We start from the raw sequence: 20,051 nt of genomic DNA on the forward strand, positions 1-20,051 counted from the left end.
ACCAGGGATAGAACCCATGTCCCCTGCATTGGCAGGTGGATTCTTTAACCACTGGACCACCAGGGAAGTCTGCATTTAAATTTATAGCTGAGTATGAACTGGGATCTGGGCTTGGCCCAAGGGAAGAAACGTTAAGAGTTGTCGTTTAGTCACTAAGTCATGTCCAACTCTTTTTGCAGCCCCAGGGACTGTAGCCTGCTAGGCTCCTGTGTCCGTGGGATTTCCCAGGCAAGAATACTGGAGTGGGTTGCCATTTCCTTCAACAGGAATCTTCCTGACCCAGGGACTGAATCAGTGTCACCTGCATTGGGAAGCAGATTCTTTACTACTCAGCCACCAAGGAAGCCCCTAAGTTTAGAGTGATGATTACTAAATAGAACTTCATTTGTTTTGTTAGTATTTGATCCCCAGGGATGTCCATTTTCCGGTGGGCTGACTCTATTCAAACTAACAATCAGGACTTTGGACACCACAGTAATCATTGAACATAGTCTGGGTAATACTCGGCCTACTTTCATTTGCGCAAATGATACTGTAAGATACCTTCGACCTGCCTTACAATGCCGCCTCTGCACATCCTTGGCGTGTACTCCAGAACAGGAAGGACTCACATCTGAGCAGAGGGGCACCATTAAATATTTTCTTAAGTGATACCTGTGGTCCTAAGATAAGCCTGTTTATTTTCCCCTGCTTTCTTTTACCACATATGTATTATAACTTACTTTAAAAAAAAATGCTGAAATTTTTATTTAATTTTTTTTTTTGGCTGAGTCGGGTCTTCATCACAGCAGATCTTCGTTGTAGCCTGTGGGATCTTTCCTTGCAGTGGGAGGGCTTCTCTCTAGTTATGGTGCAGGGGCTCAGTAGATATGGCGTGTGGGCTTGCCCCACACTATGTGGAATCTTGGTTTCCTTGACCAGCGATCAAACCTGGGTCCCCTACATTGGGAGCTTGGAGTCTTAGCCACTAGACCATCAGGGAAGTCCCTGGGGATCTTTAATGCATTGTGTTTGGGTATGCCAAATATACTATGTCACTGATGACACAGAACATATTGGAGATAATTTTCTAACTTTTGTTTTATTTTTTTCTGTAAATGGTTGTTTTTCATAGTTAAATCATTATCACTTGGCTTTTGCTGCATGAAATCTCATCCCCACTGAAATCAGGAAGCATATGAACAGGCATCTCTTTTTTTAATTAATATTATTTTTGACTGTGCTGGGTCTTCATTGCTGCTCACAGACTTTCTCTAGTTGTGGTGAACAGGAGCTACTGTAGTTGTGGTGCTTGGGTTTCCCACTGCAGTGGCTTCTCTTGTTTAGGAGCACAGGCTCTTGGCAGGCAGCCTTTTGTAGTTGTGAAGCATGGGCTCAGTAGTTGCGGCTCCCAGGCCCCAGAGCACAGGCTCAATAGTTGTGGCTCATGGGCTTAGTTGCCCTGCGGCATGTGGAATCTTCCTGGACCAGGGAACAAACCTCTGTCTCCTGCATCGGCAGGCAGATTCTTATCCACTGGACCACCAGGGCAGTCCCATTTTCTAACTTTTAAAGGCACTCTTTATATGATCTGTCATTTCATTGACCCTGACATTGTTCAGGATCATATACATGTGTGCAGCCACACACTGCAGCCCTTGACATCCAGTCTGACGTTCTTTAGCTCATGAAGTTCTTGCTACATTCAGCAGACATCTTAGTTCAGGTATTTGCCCTAAGTGGGCTAATGCCTGCTTTTGACCTTGGGAACAAGAGCTAAATAAGCTATGTTCAAAGATTAGGAGGAGCCAATAGAATGAGACTTATCTTATGAACATGTATATCTACCTGCTTATCCAGTAGTTAAGTTTGCTGCTGTCCTTAATGATTATGTAAAATTGCTTGGAACAAAATCGTTTATATTTTGATATGTTCTTAAAGATTTCCTGGCAGCACCCCCATTCTGCTTTCATCCTTCAAAAGTATTTATCAGGACTTACTATTTCCCTGGTGGCTCAGACGGTAAAGCGTCTGTCTATAATGCAGGAGACAGGGTTCAATCCCTGGGTTGGGAAGATCCCCTGGAGAAGGAAATGGCAATCCACTCCAGTACTATTGCCTGGAAAACCCCATGGACAGAGGAGCCTGGTAGGCTACAGTCCATGGGGTCGCAAAGAGTCAGACACCACTGAGTGACTTCACTTTCACTACTTCCATAGAGCTGGAAGATTCTCCATATCTAATAACCAGCATTAAGTCATTCCAATATCTGTTCTTCATCCACTATGGCCACGCCCACTGCAGAAGGAGGGCAGATCAGACCTCCCTGCGGTCCTTGGCATCCTGGGATTAGGTGTCTACGGATCCGTCTTCACAGATCTAACAACTGATGTGGAAATAAAGAAGGACCTGCCTTTTACCACTCGGTCAGCCATGGGGGAGAAACGCTTCCTGGAAAATATCCTCTCAATAGGAGATGGCTTTTGGATTGAGAGATATATCTGAACTCAGCCCCCGCCCAGTCAAATAAGAATTTACTTGCAGACTTGAGAGAGTTGCAGAGGAGGTCATTTTAAAAACCCTCTATAGAAGCTTAATTATTGCTAAGCATTGGAGCCACTGTCTGACCTCTAGAGAAAAGTCTACGCACTTGGGGAAATATTTGCTTCTTCATGATCTGCCAGGGTCCTAAAAGAGGAAGAGACATTCAGGGAGGGAGAAGGTAACCAGCCATGATTGTATAGGGAGGGCATCTCTCAATTTCACCTGCATTTATGGAGTGAGGCTAGTCGCTGTGCTTGGAACTGGCGTCAAGAGAGACTGGTCAGTATTGCAGCCCTAGAGGAGCTTGAGGGAGCTCTGCCCTCACACAGGGGAGAAGGTATAGGAATGTTGCTTTCTCCCTACAGCACAGCTAAGTTACTCTGGAAATAGAGAAGAGTCTTCTCTTCTCGCCCATGTATCCAGCCCCAGGTTCTGGGAGGATGGTTTCCTAGGGGGAGGGGCTGAAGCTGGTCACATCTCAGGTCTCTGCATTTCTGAGCAGCAGGGCAGCTACCCATGTTGATGCCCTGGACACCATGGAGGCCCCAGGGCTGGAACACAAATAGCCTCGGTAGCTTTAAAACCGCAGGCCTGGAACCCCACAGATGTTCTCCTTTCTCAGGAGTTGCGTTGTTCAGTGAGGCCACAATGCTATGCATCCGGCTGCCCCCCGCCCCATTCCTTTTCCATCCCTCAGCTGGTCCTGAGCTGGTGGCTTCCCTGGGCCTGCCTGCTCTCTGTTCCTTTCAATTCCCCCTGGTTCCCTCACCTCCACAGTCCCAGCCTCCAAAGCTCACAGGAAACTCCAGAAAAGCTGCAGCAGCCTCTTGGGAGCTGAGTTGGTTCTGGGTTAGTTTTCTCCTTGGTTCCAGGTGAAGAAGGCGGCAAGAATGGTTCCCAGCCCTGACCTGGAGACCGTTTTGCTATAGACTGTGTGAAGAGCTCTGTGGCTCAGGTTCTTTAAAACACAAAAGTCTCCCCTTCACAAAAGCATCATGTAATAAGGAGGTGGACTGTGGTCCCTCTACAGCTGAGAACCACAAAGGTTAGTCAGCCACATCTCTGGGTGGCTTAAGTCATGGATGTGGGGACGCCTGAAGAACCCAACCCAGTGTTTCTCGGCAGCTCAGAGTAGCCCAGAGTGAGTTTCTTTGGTTTAGACACATCTGTTTTTGTGGGGGAAGAACAGGTTTGTCTGGGCTCGGGGAAAACCAGAAGACAAAAGGAAGGCCTCAGAAATGTGACGACTCCAAGGATCTCGCTGAGACCAGAGGAAAAGTCAGTGTTTTATCTCTACCCTACCCAACCCACTGCTGGTATTCACCTCACAACATGTGTCAGAAAATTCATGTTGAACTAGAGAGGACCAGAACTATGAGAAAAATATAAAAATGAGTTTTGTGCATGAGGATGGTTTCTACAAATGCTCGATAACGGAGGCTGTATTGCCTCTACCTCATTTAGATTTCCTTAAAATCCATTCAGCTTTGGCCACCAGTTTTAGGATGGATGATGGAGGCCCTAAGGTTAAACAGGTTAATTTTTTTTTTTTGACCGCACTGCAGCATGTGGGAGCTTAGTTTCCTGACCAGGGATTGAACTCTTCCCCTTGGATTGGCAGCACAGAGTCCTAACCTCTGGACCTGCAGTGAAGTCCCAGACAGGTTAATATTGTGCTACCCATCCAGGAGAAGACGTGAGTTGAAATACATCAGCTCTTGGACATTATCTCAGATCAGACATACAAGCAGACAGGCATGATGTTTGGGCAGTGAGTGAGAGCTGGACAGGTCAATGTCCAGAAGTCAGTGGGGAGGCATAAGCTCAGCAAGAGCAGGGGCTGCAGCTGCCTTATCCAGTCACACAGCCACAGCCCCCAGCCCCCAGCCCGTGGGGTGGGAATGCTCACCACATGCTGGCTGACTGAGTGGAAAGAGGGGGTCCATTAGCAGCTGGAGCAGGACGGCCATCAGCCCCCGGCCCATGGGCGTGGGAAGGCTCACCACACCCTGGCGGACTGAGTGGAAGGAGGCGGGTCCATTAGCAGCTGGAGCAGGACGGCCATCAGCCCCCGGCCCATGGGCGTGGGAAGGCTCACCGCACGCTGCCGGACTGAATGGAAGGAAGGGGGTCCATGAGTAGCTGGAGCAGGACGGCCCCCAGCCCCCAGCCCGTGGGCGTGGGAAGGCTGCCGGACTGAGTGGAAGGAAGGGGGTCCATGAGTAGCTGGAGCAGGATGGCCATCAGCCCTGGCCTATGGGGCGTGGGAAGGCTCACCGCACGCTGGCGGACTGAGTGGAAGGAGGGGAGTCCATTAGCAGCTGGAGCAGGAGGGCCCCCAGCCCCCAGCCCGTGGGCGTGGGAAGGCTCACCGCATGCTGGCAGACTGAATGGAAGGAGGGGGGCCCATTAGCAGCTGAAGCAGGACGACCCCCAGCTAGTTTCTAGGAGGAACCCCAGCCCACCCGGCTCGTTATACCAAGTTCCCCATGAAATCGTTCAGACTTGGGGCGTAGGCTCAGCTTGTCTCTGTGTCTGGAGCCTTGTCCTAGACGTGGGTTCTGGCTGGTGCCTGCACTTCCCAGAAGTCTGATGGGCTTCTCTGTCGCCTGGAAACGAGGTGGGGAGGAGGGAGGGGTGGGAGGACGTGGTAACCTCAGCAGTGCTGGCAATCGCTTTGGATTATTTGGGCTTCCGAAGGCACCTGTGAGTGCGAGGCAGAGCCAGCTGTCACCTTGATCTGGCAGCAGCACCCCAACTGGCCAAGCCTCACTCCTGCCGCTTACCCACTGCTCCTTGCAGACCCCACTCTCTCTGGACGGCCAGGGAGCGCAGCCTGAAGTGTGGGGCCCCCACTCTTCCCCCTGAGCTCAATCCCTCTTTAAAATCCACTGGAGCTTGAATCACCTTCAAAGTCCAAATCAGGTGACCGTTACAGATCCCCAAGTTGAGATTAGTCTCTGATCTCAAGGTTTCTTGGAGACAGCCCAGGGGAGCCTGATGCAGCCAGGCGAGTCTGGAGCAATCTGGGGAAAAGGGCCCAGAGGGCAGCAGAGCAGGACACACACAGCCTCCCTCTCCACTGCTGTGTTTCATCTCCCTTCCTGTGCTTCTGTCTGTCTCCACTGGGACAAACTCGCTTTGGGACCACAGTAGCCCACCTTGGTTACTGGAGAGCCTGGAACCCAGGTCATCTAAGAGATGAGATGCCACCAAGGAGCCCAGGATGAGAGGGAAGAGCTAGGTGCCCTGGGATTGGAGCTCAAGAAAAGGGGACTCACAGGGACTTTTCTGGTGGCCCAGGGGCTAAGACTCCGAGCTCCCAATGCAGGGGGCCCAGGTTTGATCCTGGGTCAGGGAACTAGATCCCACATGGCTGCAACTAAGAGTTAACAAGCTGCAATTAAAGATCCCGCATGCTGCGAGCAAGACCTGGCACAGCCAAATAAATAAGTAAATATTTAAAAAGAAAAGAGAGGCGACTTCCGTTTGGACTGGACACATATATCTTAATTCCCCGTTTAAACCTCAGTTACACAGGGGAAGATAAATCTCAGGTATAGGATATACAAGTCATCTTGTTTCTTTCCCAGAAGTGACCCCAATCTCCCCACAGAGAGCGGTAGGGAGATCATCTCTGTCTAGACGTGATCCTGGTTCTGGCTGCTCACTGCCAGGCTTGGGGACCTGGTCCAGGGAAGCCCAAGGTAAGCTGTTACCAGGTTGGTCTCCTGAGCTCACCAGTTGGAGGCTGTTTATGCTGCCCGTGGAGGAGCCTGCCTCCATTCCCAGGACCATTCACAACGGGATGTATCCTAAATATCAAACCCTGGGGTTGGTCCAGAGAACGCCACCCCTGAAGATGAGGGGCTTGGCTGAGAGAGCCTTAGAAGTGGTACCACTCTCAGCCCTGGGCGCTCAGCTGGTCACAGGATGCTCTCTCTCCTGCTTCTCATACCTGTTCTCTCCTGCTTCTCATACCTGTTCTCTCCTGGGTCTTGTCTGACTCTCTCAGGCAGGCTTTGGGGCTTATTTTTCTTCCTGGCCCTTAGGTCCCGAGGGCCAGGCCAACCACAGGGGGTGGGCAAGGGGCTGGCTGACTCTCCTGGTCCAGACGCAGGGGGATTCCAGCCAGGAAGACGGTTCACCTTCTGGAACCCAGCTCAGCTTTAAGTGACACAACACAGACACCTGGGCTTTAGTTTAATGATCAGATTCCAGGGTGGGCTGTCTCGGAAGTCAGTTAACAGTCGAGGAGATGAGAAGACGCACGCAGACTTCCTCATGGCTCCGGTAAACTGGCCAGACGTTTCAGCCTACATTTACTGCATCCTCCTGACTGCCTGGGACCCGGACACCAGGTAACCTCCTGCCTTACCCACTCCCGCATCCTCCCACCCCACCCTGCCCACGGGTGCCAAACGAAGGGGCGAGGCAGAGACCGGTCCGGTGGGAAGGCAGAGCCAGTGCGAGGGTTCAGGTCTTCTGCCTCTCTGCAGTCAGGGCTCGCTCATTTCCAGGTAAGTTCGGCCCAGGCCGTGTCGCCCCTGCACCCCTCCCTGCCTCCCGCCCCAGCACCAGTGGGGCGCAGTTTGAGAGCTAGGCCCTCAGCTCAGGGGGTGTATCTGGCTGCCGACAGGGGTGAGACACGTGGAAGGCCTCCAAGGCCAGCAGTGACTTGTTGATGTGGCTGATGGTAGGGTAGGGGGTGAGGTCCACCTTGAACCTGGGGCAGAGAAACATCCATCTAAGCCGAGGTCCGCAGGGCACAGCCTGTGGGCGGCGGGCAGGGCTGGATGAAGCCCCTGGGGCTGGCCAGCGCAGGCCTAGGAAGGCGGCCTGCCAGCTGGGGGCTGCATTCATAGGGAGCTCTCTGCGGAGGGGCGGGTCTCCTGCAGGACCATTTCCCGCTGTTCCCACTCAATGGGAACGGGCTGCCGTGGCAGTCTACACGACTTACATGTGTAAGTCTGGTTCTGGGCTCTCATATACAGATTATCTCCCAGCCATTTCATGAGCTTCTTGAGGGGAGGGAATGTGTCTACACATTCCTGTTGCTGCTGCTGCTAAGTCTCTTCAGTCGTGTCCGACTCTGTGCGACCCCACAGATGGCAGCCCACCAGGCTCCTCTGTCCCTGGGATTCTCCAGGCAAGAATACTGGAGTGGGTTGCCATTCCCTTCTCCAATGCATGCATGCATGCTAAGTCACTTCAGTCGTGTCCAACTCTGTGCGACCCCATGGACAGCAGCCCACCAGGCTCCTCTGTCCACGGGATTCTCTAGGCAAGAGTTCTGGAGTGGGTTGCCATTTCCTTCTCCAACACATTCTTGTTAGTGTTTCCATAACTGTAATAGTCCCTGGAGTGAGAAATGGCAACCCGCTCCAATATTCTTGCCAGGAGAATCCAATGGACAGAGGAGCCTGGTGGGCTACAGTCCATGGGGTCCCAAAGTCAGGCACAGCTGAGCAACTGAGCACACGCATGTGTATGTGCGTGCTCTCTCTCTCTCTCTCTCTCACACACACACACACACACGCACAGAGCATTGCTCAGCACGATGCCTTCCACAGAGAGGTTCTATCTAGGCCTTCCTGAAGGGCTGATGGGAGGAAAGCAGAGCTCACTGCTGGGCACAGACACACCACACGGGAGAGAGCAGGCTCTCAGAGAGTCTCCTTCAGGAGTGTCCACCAGGTGAGACACCCCCTCCTGGGAGCAGGGACTATGAGGCATCCCCTGGGCTGTGGTGGGCATGGCAACGGTGTTACACCGGCTTCTCCTGGCCGTCTCCTATGGGCCACAGTGGCTGCTGTGGCCTGGCACAGGGTGGGGGTGGGGTACGTTGGCCAGTCAGGGAGAGTCTGCATGAGATGTCACCTCAGTAGATGAAGTCAGGGCCTGACAGTAGGAGGAAGCTGGGTGTTTTGAGGGGAGCGGCCAGGAGGAGGAGAAAGGGTGCCGTGGCGCGCTCTTACCTGTCAGCATTTGCCACCTGTGGCGCTAAGCACAGGTCAGCCATGGACACCTGCAAAGAGGGTCAGGGGGGCTTTCATCAGGGGGTGCACCTCAGGCTCACGCTGGTGCCTGTACCGGGGTGCTGGCCTCTGACGCTGCCATCTGTCTCTGGCCCTTCTACCCACCCCAAGGCTGCCCTCCCCCTGCTTGTCTCCCGTGGGCCCAGGCGGGGTCTGTCCCTTGGGTAGAAACACTTCTCCCGGCTAAGCTCCAGCTGCCCTGACAACCAGCTCTGTGGGTAGCCAGAGAAGGCCCGCCTGCCTCAGTGGACAGTACTGTCCTCGTTAAAAACCACCAGCATGTAGGGAGGGCGCCCAGCAGGGACGGGATGCCTCTGGGTGCAGGCTGGGGGTGGCGCTCGGGAACCAGAATTACCACAGGGCCAGGGCCTCAGCCTATATGAGCCGAGGATGCCTGAACCCTAGAATCCTGTCACTGGAAGGGAATGGAGACACTGTCTAGTCTAATCCCTCATGTGACAGCTGGACCACCTCTGCATTTTGGAGACGAGGTCTTTGACTTGAATACCTCGAGGAATGAGAAACTCACTTCCTCTTGAGGCAGCTGACCAAGGGGACCACAGGAGCGCCCCACAAGCCAACTTCTGCTTAACACAGAGGGTGCCCTCCCCCACGCCCACCGCAGCCGCCTCCTTGGGAAGCTCTGGAGACCGAACCTGCCCCAGGCTGGAGGGAGGCGGCTGAGTCTCAGGGGGAGACAGCGGCAGCCTGAGGCGGCCCGGGGAGGGGCTTACCTCGTCCCCCACACAGTACCTCCCTGCCGTGCTCTGCAGGATCTGCTCCAGAGCTGTGGGGAGGCAACACGGCGACTCTCACTCTGGGCACGGAAAGGGGAGATCAGCCTTTCTGGGCTTTGGCATCCATAGCTATGACACGGGCAGCTGTCTTGAGTAGCAAGGCTGGAGTGTGTGCTGGAGGGAATGCGGCCATCGGGCCTGGAGATGGGTGATGGGGTGTGGGGGTGCCTGCCCTCGGCAATTGCAGCTACTCTTCCCTCCCGAGAGGACAAGACCTGCCGCTGGCCAAGGCAGTGGTTCTCACGCTGAGGGGCGCCGCGTTGCGGGCCTTGGCTTCCTGCCCGCAGTGGGCAGTGGAGCAGAAGCTGGGCCTCCTATCTTCCAAAGGTCTCGGGCGTGAGGGTCCCAGAAGCACCAGGGGTTCGGGTCAGGTTTGGTTGCTGCCCAACCCACTGCCCCCTCAGCCCTGCCCATCATGCCACCACTGTCAAGGCCAAAGGGCCTGGGAGGTTGCTGTAGATGCCCGGGGCCCTGGGTGTGAGGGCCATTTCTCTGAGAGGTCACCAGGGGGCAGCTCACAGGAGCGGGGACTCACCATTAAAGCCAGAAGTGATGGCCTGCTGGGCCCAGGTCAGCTGGTTCTCCTGTCCCACCTGCTTCAGGACAGACAGGTTCTGTGTGGCCCAAGGAAAAATCAGGGGTGAGCTCTGGGAGCCAGGCTGAGCTCACCCACTCCTCCAAGGCCCCTCAGGCAAGCCCAGTTCTCATGCGGCCTTTGACTGTACACCTGTCCTACCCTGGACCCTGCGAGCTCCTTCCTCCCATCTGGGCCCCGGGTTGGAAGGGAAGTGACCATCTTGGAGGCCACCTTCTCAGGCTGCCCCAGAGTCCCCTGCAGTCTGGAAGCCTGTGACTCCAACAAAGACGTGGAAGGTGGGGGTACACCCCAAGGCCTCTCTCCCTTGCGTCCAGTGCTTCTCCGTGACATGGTTCCTTGTGAAGAGGGGGTGTTGATACAGGGTAGGGGGCAGGATGGGGGAGGCACACAGGACTAGCTTTCAGGAGATCCAGATGGATGTCTGTCTGCTCTAACTTCCTTTGTTAAAAAAAAAAGCAACAAGGGGGCACAGGTGCACAGTCCGGGGTCTGTCACTCTTGAGTCACTCCACCTCTCTGGGCTATTTTCTTCTTTTTTGGATCCTTGAGACTATACAGTCCATGGAATTCTCCAGGCCAGAATACTGGAGCGAGTAGCCTTTCCCTTCTCCAGGGGATTTTCCCAACCCAGGGATTGAACTCAGGTCTCCTGAATTGCAGGCAGATGCTTTACCAGCTGAGCCACAAGGGAAGCCCTGGGCTATTTTTTTATTTGCAAAGTCACTCCATCTTTCTGGGCTATTTTCTTTTTTGCAAAGTCAGGAGTTAGCACAGATGAATTTTTTAAAAAACAGATGAACTCTTTTAACACTTTTCTGTTCTGCTACTGCTGCTGCTGCTACGTCACTTCAGTCGTGTCCGACTCTGTGTGACCCCATAGACGGCAGCCCACCAGGCTCCCCCGTCCCTGGGATTCTCCAGGCAAGAACACTGGAGTGGGTTGCCATTTCCTTCTCCAATGCATGAAAGTGAAAAGTGAAAGTGAAGTCGCTCAGTCGTGTCCGACTCTAGCGACCCCATGGACTGCAGCCCACCAGGCTCCTCCGTCCATGGGATTTTCTAGGCAAGAGTACTGGAGTGGGGTGCCATTGCCTTCTCCATTTCTGTTCTACCAGTGACAATTAAAAAAAAATCTGAAGCGAATCCCAGTCTATGACAGAGAACAGGTGAAAGGGAGGCTGCTCTGGGTCAAGGCAGGACCTGGGTGGCTCACCTCTCCCTGCCTCCTAGCCCCTTCCCACCTCAGAGGGAGGTGGTGCCTCTGGAGGTGTCCTTGGAAAGCTGGGGGCCCCCGGGGGATGGGTATTTTCTGGCTCCCCTCTTCCCTCTGCCCCACAATCCAGGGCCAAGTCCCTGAGGGTCCCCTCTGTCCTCCTGCCCCCAGCCCCCACCCACTGACGAGCTGGGTGCCGAGGGTGGGCTCGAAGGAGCGAGGGGAGGGAGGGAGTGCACACACACAGGAGCTGCACCTGCAGGGGCTGGATGCCACTGGCGATGAGGTCGGACACCATGCGCACCTGCGCCCTCTTCTTTGGGTCCCGAGGCAGGAGTCGCGGCGTGGGCCGGGTCTCCTCCAGATACTCGATGATGGCCAGCTGTCCAGAGGGGAGCAGTGAGACAGGGACCAGAGGGGATGGCCGATTCCTCCTCCTGCACTCCTCCACTGCACTACGTCGTTCAGTCATGTCCGACTCTTCGCGGCCCCACGGACTGCAGCCCACCAGGCTCCTCTGTCCATGGGATTCTCCAGGCAGGAATACTGGAGTGGGTTGCCATGCCCTTCTCCAGGGCATCTTCCCGACCCAGGGATCGAACCCAGGTTTCTTACGTCTCCTGCATTGGCAGGCAGGTTCTTTACTACTAGTGCCACCCGGGGAAGCCCAAATCACCACCCCACCTTTTTTATCCTTCTTACCATCCTCCCCTCGAGCCCCGTGAAGCCAAGAGGCTCCCCAGGAGGACAAGCTCATTTTGGGCCCTTGTCCTGCTGAGCTTGGGCTCCCCCCATGCTTAAGTCTCCCCTCAGTTTCCAAAGCAAGCGGGCAACCTCCCTCCCTCCTGCGTCCCTCCTAAGAGCTGGGCGCCCTGGGTAGACACAGGCAAGGAAGGTCCGTGAGGTCCTCTTGTCCAGGCCCCATACTCATGCGGGGTCTCCCGAAGCTTCCACTTACGGACTGGCCGATGGTGATTCCATCAATCTTCAGGGCTGGCACCTGCTTCATGGGATTCAGGGCCTGGAATTCTTCAGAGAACTGTGGAGACGAGGCTCTGGTGGACTGGGCGGCCGGGGCTGAGCCAGCTAAAGCAGAGAGGAGCAAGCAGGAAGCCCCCAGCCTACTGCCCACCTGCACCCACCTCCCTGGGGAAGGCCCTGGCTCCAAGGCCCCGGGTGACACCTGGGGGAATCCGTGCAGAATCCCGAAGCCCAGTGGCTGCTGAGACACAAGCTTTGTCCCAGTGGCCTGGCTGTGTGCTTGTCCCTGCACCTCGTATGTGGCCACCAAGGCGCCTCTGCAGGGTTCACCACCCGCCCTCCTGGAGTCGTGCTGTGGTATAGCTCCTGGAACCTGGGCCTCCCCATGGCCCCGGCAGCTGCTGCACAGCCTGCTGCCCTGTCCCATGAGGGAAAGCCAACAGCCTCCTCCGGCTGTGGGGACTACAGGGCACAGGACTACAGGGTTCATCCTCATGGGCAGAAGTCTGCATCCCCTGCTGGGCCCCTCTCCGAGGCCTCTGCCTCCTACATCGTGGCCTGGGGGTAGCCTCCTTACCTGCTGGCCCCCATCCTTTGTGAGGTTGATGGCTACTGTCTCATAGTCGATGTTTTTCAAGGCCAGAGCTAGGAGAGACGGGAGACGGCAGTTGGGTGACCGCCTCCGACCACATTCCCAGGGTGACCAGAGAGATGGAGTCTTCTTTCTCTGCACCACTGGGGGAAGTCCTGGGCCCTGCTTCCCATCTCCCTTGACCAGCATCTGCTCTCCTACCCCAGGGCCCTGACGCTCTGTCTCTCTTCCTCCTGGGCTCACTGTATCCCCAGGGGAGGCCTTTGGGGAGCCCACGCCGTGGGCTCCTGGAGGAGAGCAGGGAAGTGTCCCCGTCATCTCTGCCCCCTGCAGGGCCTCACCTAGCAGGGAGCGGGGCTGATGTGTTGGAGACACGCACTCATTTCCCCAGCCAAAGCCATCTGAGGGCTGAGGGAAGGCACTCAGTGACCAGGCAGGGCCCACATGGACTGATGACATTCTGGTTCTGTTTAGAGAGGAAGCCCTTTCTAATCCATTCTCTTTGTTCTTCGGGTTGTTGACTGCAGATTCCAAGCAGGGTGCTGGGACTCTCTGGTGGTCTCAGAGAGGCATAGCTGGGACTCCTAGTGGCTGGATTTCCTCTCCTCCTCCTTTGATGTTTCCCCACCCCCCACCACCCATCCCGGCAAAGTGAGGGTAAAACAGTCAATCGCAGTGGAGGAGACTGTAAAAGTGTGCGCACTTGTGCATTAAAATACGGCGATGACCGGCATCAGGCAAAGGAATGAGGGGAGGAGGCTGAGACATGTCACAGTCTGCAGAGCCTGGAGAACACTGGGCTCTGTCAGCTGTGGTCAGCTCCACCCTGGAGGGTGAGCGTGGTCGGGCCGGGCCGGAGGCCAAGGCACACCGGGCTCACAGAGACAGCGCCCACGCTGCTGGTCTGGCCCAGCCAGGGCGGAGGCTGTGGGCCGGAGGAGGGCGTCTTCTTCGAGGAACGTGTCCTCCGGCAGCCCGGTGCTCTTGCCCACCGAATCTAGCAAATACCAGGGGCCTGTGGGAAGAGGGGGTCGTGGAGGATGGCTTCGTAGTCAGGACCGGGCTCCTGGTAGCAGGCTGCTGGGGTTCAAATGCCATCACATTCACCCGCTAGCCTCATGGCCTTGGGCAGGTAACTTCATGAGCCTCTGTGCCCGTTTCCCCAGCTGACAGGCAGCGCAGGGTAGGAAAGAACATGGACTCTGGAACCAGACCAGCTGGGTCAAATTCCAGCTCCGCCCCTTACTGGCTACGTGACCTTGGGCAAGTACCCTTGGGCAATCTCCCTGTGCCCCAGTTTCCCCACCAGTACAATGGTGACACCAGTAATAACTCCCTCCTAGGGTTGTTCAGGTTTAAATGGAGTCATGGACACAAAAGCACTCAGCACCATTCTCTCTCGGCAAGAGCCTATGACTCTGAGCTTGGCCAAGGGCTGAGTGAAGCTGAGCGAGAGAAGGGTCAGATGAGGACTGAACCAGAGGGGCCGCGGTTTCTCCTTCCCTGAGGCCTCTGGGGTTGACACTGGCCAGTTCTGTTTAATTTGCCAGATCAAATAAGATAAGAAGTGAGGAATGCCAGCTGTTCCCTGCCAGTTACCAAGGACCTCTGAGTTCTCTGAGGTTGCCTGAAGCATGGTTGCTACAGGGCTTTGGAGAGCAGTGTGGGAGAGGTGGCGGGTCCAAGAGGCAAAACAGCCCCTTCCTTCCTCTTGTTGGCTTTGCAAGGTAGACATGCCTTCAAGGCTGAGGGCTCCAGGAGATCTGCTGGGGGTGGTACCCTGAAAAGCTGGTACCCAGCTTTTCACCCACACTTCCCTCCACCCTACCCCACCCTGGCTATCAGTGGAGGCACAGCTCTTACCGATTCGAACTCTCCATGAGCAGGAGCTTCGGAAATAGGAATAAAGGATGGGCTGAGGAGAGAGGAAGAGGAGGCACGTTAACCCATGCTTGGTGGGTTCTCAGCCCCAGAAGTCCACTGGAGGGGAGGCAACTCCCAGCCAGGAGGCTCCCAGCAAGCCAGGCCTCCTTCCTTAGGCCTGCATCAGGAAAATTCAGGCCAGACTCAGAGCTATCTGGGATAGAAGCCTTGGGGGTCGTGTGGTGACTCCAACTGTGCTGTCATGCGTCCCTGAGGTCCCAGGGACTCCCCACAGGGGAAGCCAGTCTGCAAATGCTTTCCTTACCTTGCTCGATTCAGCCATGCTGCTGTGGTGACCCCTGGCCTCTCAGGGAACATCCACTCTCATAGAGCTGCAGGGCAGGGGGAGTAACTCTAAAGGGGTGGATCCTACTACCAGCCAATGGGAAGCTGGGCTAAACAGGCATCAGGGGAACTTTGAGTCTGGTCAGAAGGCCTCTTGAACTTGTGGGAAGCCTTTTCTGCTTCTGGTGGAGCCGGGTCTGGTGTCCCGGGCAGACAGGAGGCGTAGTTTTGAGGTAGTAGTTCACGTGGTGCAGTGGGCTGGGAGCTGGCATACCTGGGGTCTGGTCCCAGGGCAGGAACTAGCTCTGCATGACTGGGCACAGAGCCCTGCCTTCTCTAGTCTTCAGCTCCCTCATCTGTGAAACGAAGGGTTGCCCTAAAATGACAGCTTAATACCTTCTGACAGTGGCAGAGATATTGGGAAATCTAATTTTCTGAGCTTTGGTGCCCATCTCTTTCAACATTCCAGCTACCAGTCCTCCATGCTCTCAAGTGATCTCATTAAAACAGCTAGGGAATATGCCCATTGACTCCAAAGCTGAGGTCACAAGCTGGCAGCCCACAGTGTTCTGTTTGGTCTATACTGTATTTAAAAACCTTTCAATTAGTTGCTAACATTAAAAATCATATTGTTTTATATATAAATCCTGTTGCCTGTTTTTCCTAAAAAAAAAAAAAAAAAAAGTCTGGCGATACTGGACTGTTTTCTGCATAGCAACACTGACCAGAGACCATTAATAACCCCCTTTAGAGAAAGCACGCCCTCTCAGATCTGCCATGGTCCTGTCCCTCGTTTTTGTTGCTTTAAAGCCCCTGAAGGCAATAGCATGTGAGACATCACCTCTAAACTTTTGGGACTCAAAGTTAGTTTCTCTGGTGCTTCCAGGTACCCAGCATTTCAAAGCAGAACCCAGGACAGAATTACCAGTAATTAGCACTCATGAATCTTCCAGCAGACATATATGTAGCCTTATGGATGAGGGAGAACTCAACAGAATTTCTCAGATTACCCGTCTACCATCTCTCTATAGACACTTCACCCAAGTTTCTTTCTGCTTCTGCAGGCACCAGGTCACCAAGCTGCTTGCTACTGAGTCATTTCCTAGGGAGGTCGATAAGAAGTCTAGGGGTCCCCAAGGAGAGAGGGGTCTGGAATTCTCAAGGAGGAAGAAGTTCAGTTCAGTTGCTCAGCGGTGTCTGACTCTTTGTGATCCCATGAATTGCAGCACGCCAGGCCTCCCTGTCCATCACCAACTCCCAGAGTTCACTCAAACTCACGTCCATCGAGCCAGTGATGCCATCCAGCCATCTCATCCTCTGTCATCCCCTTCTCCTCCTGCCCCCCATCCCTCCCAGCATCAGTCTTTTCCAACGAGTCAACTCTTCGCATGAGGTGCCCAAAGTATTGGAGTTTCAGCTTCAGCATCAGTCCTTCCAACGAACACCCAGGGCTGATCTCCTTTAGAACGGACTGGTTGGATCTCCTTGCAGTCCAAGGGACTCTCAAGAGTCTTCTCCAACACCACAGTGTAAAAGCATCAATTCTTCAGCGCTCAGCTTTCTTCACAGTCCAACTCTCACATCCATACATGACTACTGGAAAAACCATAGCCTTGACTAGAGGGACCTTTGTTGGCAAAGTAATGTCTCTGCTTTTGAATATGCTATCTAGGTTGGTCATAACTTTCCTTCTAAGGAGTAAGCATCTTTTAATTTCATGGCTGCAATCACTATCTGCAGTGATTTTGGAGCTCCAAAAAATAAAGTCTGACACTATTTCCACTGTTTCCCCATCTATTTACCATGAAATGATGCCATGATCTTCGTTTTCTGAATGTTGAGCTTTAAGCCAACTTTTTCACTCTCCTCTTTCACTTTCATCAAGAGGTAACGATTCCTCTTCACTTTCTGCCATAAGGGTGGTGTCATCTGCATAGCTGAGGTTATTGATATTTCTCCCGGCAGTCTTGATTCCTTCCTTGTGCTTCCTCCAGCCCAGCGTTTCTCATGATGTACTCTGCATAGGAGTTAAATAAGCAGGGTGACAATACACAGCCTTGATGTACTCCTTTTCCTATTTGGAACCAGTCTGTTGTTCCATGTCTAGTTCCAGTTCTAACTGTTGCTTCCTGACCTGCATATAGATTTCTCAAGAGGCAGATCAGGTCGTCTGGTATTCCCATCTCTTTCATAATTTTCCATAGTTTATTGTGATCCATACAGTCAAAGGCTTTGGTATAGTCAATAAAGCAGAAATAGATGTTTTTCTGGAACTCTCTTGCTTTTTTGATGATACAGCAGATGTTGGCAATTTGATCTCTGGTTCCCCCGCCTTTTCTAAAACCAGCTTGAACATCTGTAAGTTCACGGTTCACGTATTGCTGAAGTCTGGCTTGGAGAATTTTGAGCATTACCTTATTAGCATGTGAGATGAGTGCAATTGTGTGGTAGTTTGAGCATTCTTTGGCATTGCCTTTCTTTGGGATTGGAATGAAAATGAACCTTTTCCAGTCCTGTGGCCACTGTGGCCACTGCTGAGGAGTGGCCACAAGGAGGAAGAAAGGACAAACTTTTTTTGCTCTACATTCCTTAAGATTATATAACAATGTATCCTGCCAGAGGACAGTCTCTGGATTATACCTTCTGGCTAATCCTGTTATCTTAAAATGTAAATTATGGGAGTAGGTTTGGTCTTTACAAGGATTAGATAGATAGATAGATAGTGAAGTCCGACTCTTTGCAACCCCATGGACAGTAGCCAACCAGGCTCCTCCGTCCATGGGATTTTCCAGGCAAGAATACTAGAGTGGGTTGCCATTTCCTTCTCCAGGGGATCTTCCCGACCCACGGATTGAACCCAGGTCTCTGGCATTGTAGGCAGACGCTTTACTGTCACCAGGGAACTTTTTACAAGGATTATATAACAATAATGTACCTTGCCTGAGACAGTCTCTGGATTAAACCTTCTGCTAATCCTGTTATCTTAAAATGTAAATTATGGGAGTAGGTCTGGTCTTTACAACCTCCAGACATTCTTTGGATTCACTGGAGAGTATATAACTCCATTGCCTTAGAGAGTATATAACTCATTGCATTACTCCATAGCAAGAGGGTACTCTTTCTACCCTCTTCTGATGTCTACGTCAGAAGCTTTCTCTATCTCTTTTATACTTTAATAAAACTTTATTACACAAAAGCTCTGAGCGATCAAGCCTCGTCTCTGGCCCCGGATTGAATTCTTCTCCTCTGGAGGCCAAGAATCCCAGCATCTTTGTATAGTTCAGCAACAACCTTTCACTACCTGACCCTGCTTTCATCATCCTCGAAACACCAACTCCACTTTCCATGCAGGTAAGGACACAAGTGGGAACCCAGTCCTCCTAAATTAGTTCCTGAGCCTGAGAGTTTTAGTCTATCCTGAAGGCAACTTTCATGGGGAAAGTGAAGATAGTTCTGGCACAGAGGGCAAGTGATAGGCGGCAGACATCCTTGGAGGAAGAGTTTGGTGGCCACAATTAGATGTACCCTGCTCCACGGTGCCTCCCTTTCCTTACCTGGTTAGGCTGGAGGGGGCCCCTGAGGCCCAGAGGCAGCAACTGCTGAAACAGAATGGAATCTCTAGAGAGCCGCAAACAGTAGCTTAGAATCTCTGAAGAAACACCTTACCTAGTTACTGAATGTTATACCTTTGACCTGTGCTAAGGGTGAGCACAGAACCACTGTAAATGCCATTAAGCCTTCACGTTTCCTACTTATGGGCCACCAGCAGATATAACCAAGGGCGGTTTCTGGTCTCTCTCTTACCAATGATACCTGCATAAACCATTCCATATTCCTTTTTGCATTTGCAGAGCTAAATTTTAAAAGTTAAAAGAGTGAAGTCACTCAGTCATGTCCGACTCTCCGCGACCTCATGGACAGTAGCCCACCAGGCTCCTCAGACCATGGGATTTTCCAGGCAAGAATACTGGAGTGGATTGCCATTTCCTTCTCCAGGGGATCTTCCTGACCCAGGGATTGAACCCAGGGCTCCTGTATTGCAGGCAGACGCTTTACCATCTGAGCCACCAGGGAAAGTTCTATTATTATTAAAGCTATGCTATATTCCACCTGATGTTCCTGCCACCTTCCTTTGAGCTACAATCGCTGTTCTCACTCTTTAATAAAGAGATTGATATAGCGGTTTGGGGACAGGCCTGGGAAATGCAAATTAAAACCGGTAAAGTCTCCAAGTGATTGTTATGACCACAAGTGCCACCACCTCCCCTTGGCACTCTCTCAAAATGCAAACAACCCTGGAAGGCTATTTGCTAACTGTTAGACCCGATGTTGAAGCTGAAACTCCAATACTTTGGCCACCTGATGCGAAGAGCTGACTCCTTGGAAAAGACCCTGATGCTGGGAAAGAGTGAGGGCAGGAGGAGAAAGGAGGAGGGGACGACAGACGATGAAATGGTTTGATAGCATCACCGACTCGATGGACATGAGTTTGAGTAAATTCCGGGAGCTGGTGATGGACAGGGAGGCCTGGCGTGCTGCAGTCCGCGGGTTCGCAAAGAGTCGGACACGACTGGACTGAACTGAACTGAACTCAACTGAGACCTGTAGGGCTGACCGCCGGGAAAAAGTACGCAGGCCAGTGTGCAGAACAGGGAGACGAGAGACGGTGCTAGGAAGCCCCAGCGGGTCGAGCTGGGGGCTGGCGAGACCAGCACGGAGGGTACGACTAAAACAACCTGCGCAACCTCGAGTTCCGTGCCTCGGGCCCAATCCCCGCTCCAACCCACAAACAGTGCAACGCGCAGGCGCAGAGCCGAGTCCGAGCGGCGCACGGCCTGCTGGGAGTCTTTGTGGGAGCTGTGGGCGGGGCCGAGCGTCACCTTTGACCCCGGCCCCAGGTTTGTCTCAGTGTTTCTAAGCAGCGGCCCCTCGCCTCAGATACGCGGCACAGACCTTCCCTACTTGCATCTCGCGCTGCGGGCGGCCCCTCCTTCCGGGTCAGGAAACTTCGCGCCGGCGACTCTCCGACTCGGCGACGATTCGGGCCCAGTGGGACCCTAAAACGTCAGAACTTCGGTTTTAGTCTGGGTAGAAGAGAGGGT

The 20,051-nt window shown here is 53.4% G+C and overlaps 1 protein-coding gene across 5 annotated transcripts; it reads right to left on the minus strand.

Moving 5' to 3' along the window:
* Nucleotides 1-6,713: 6,713 nt before the first annotated feature.
* On the minus strand, nt 6,714-20,043 carry GSTZ1 (glutathione S-transferase zeta 1). Of its 5 annotated transcripts, XM_005911379.3 has the most exons (9): nt 19,903-20,043; nt 14,605-14,656; nt 12,727-12,794; nt 12,127-12,207; nt 11,425-11,550; nt 9,894-9,972; nt 9,296-9,348; nt 8,502-8,551; nt 6,714-7,249 (listed from the first exon to the last, which is right to left on the minus strand). In XM_005911379.3, the coding sequence occupies exons 1-9, from the start codon at nt 19,915-19,917 to the stop codon at nt 7,123-7,125; spliced, it is 651 nt and encodes a 216-aa protein (XP_005911441.2). In that variant the 5' UTR covers nt 19,918-20,043; the 3' UTR covers nt 6,714-7,122. The 5 variants fall into 5 exon arrangements, with proteins under 5 accessions (XP_005911441.2, XP_005911442.2, XP_070234554.1 ...); XM_005911380.3 differs by lacking the exon at nt 11,425-11,550; XM_070378453.1 differs by lacking the exon at nt 8,502-8,551.
* Nucleotides 20,044-20,051: the final 8 nt, after the last annotated feature.

This window comes from Bos mutus, chromosome 10 (assembly GCF_027580195.1).
Source record: "Bos mutus isolate GX-2022 chromosome 10, NWIPB_WYAK_1.1, whole genome shotgun sequence".
NCBI classification, from domain to species: Eukaryota; Metazoa; Chordata; class Mammalia; order Artiodactyla; family Bovidae; genus Bos; species Bos mutus.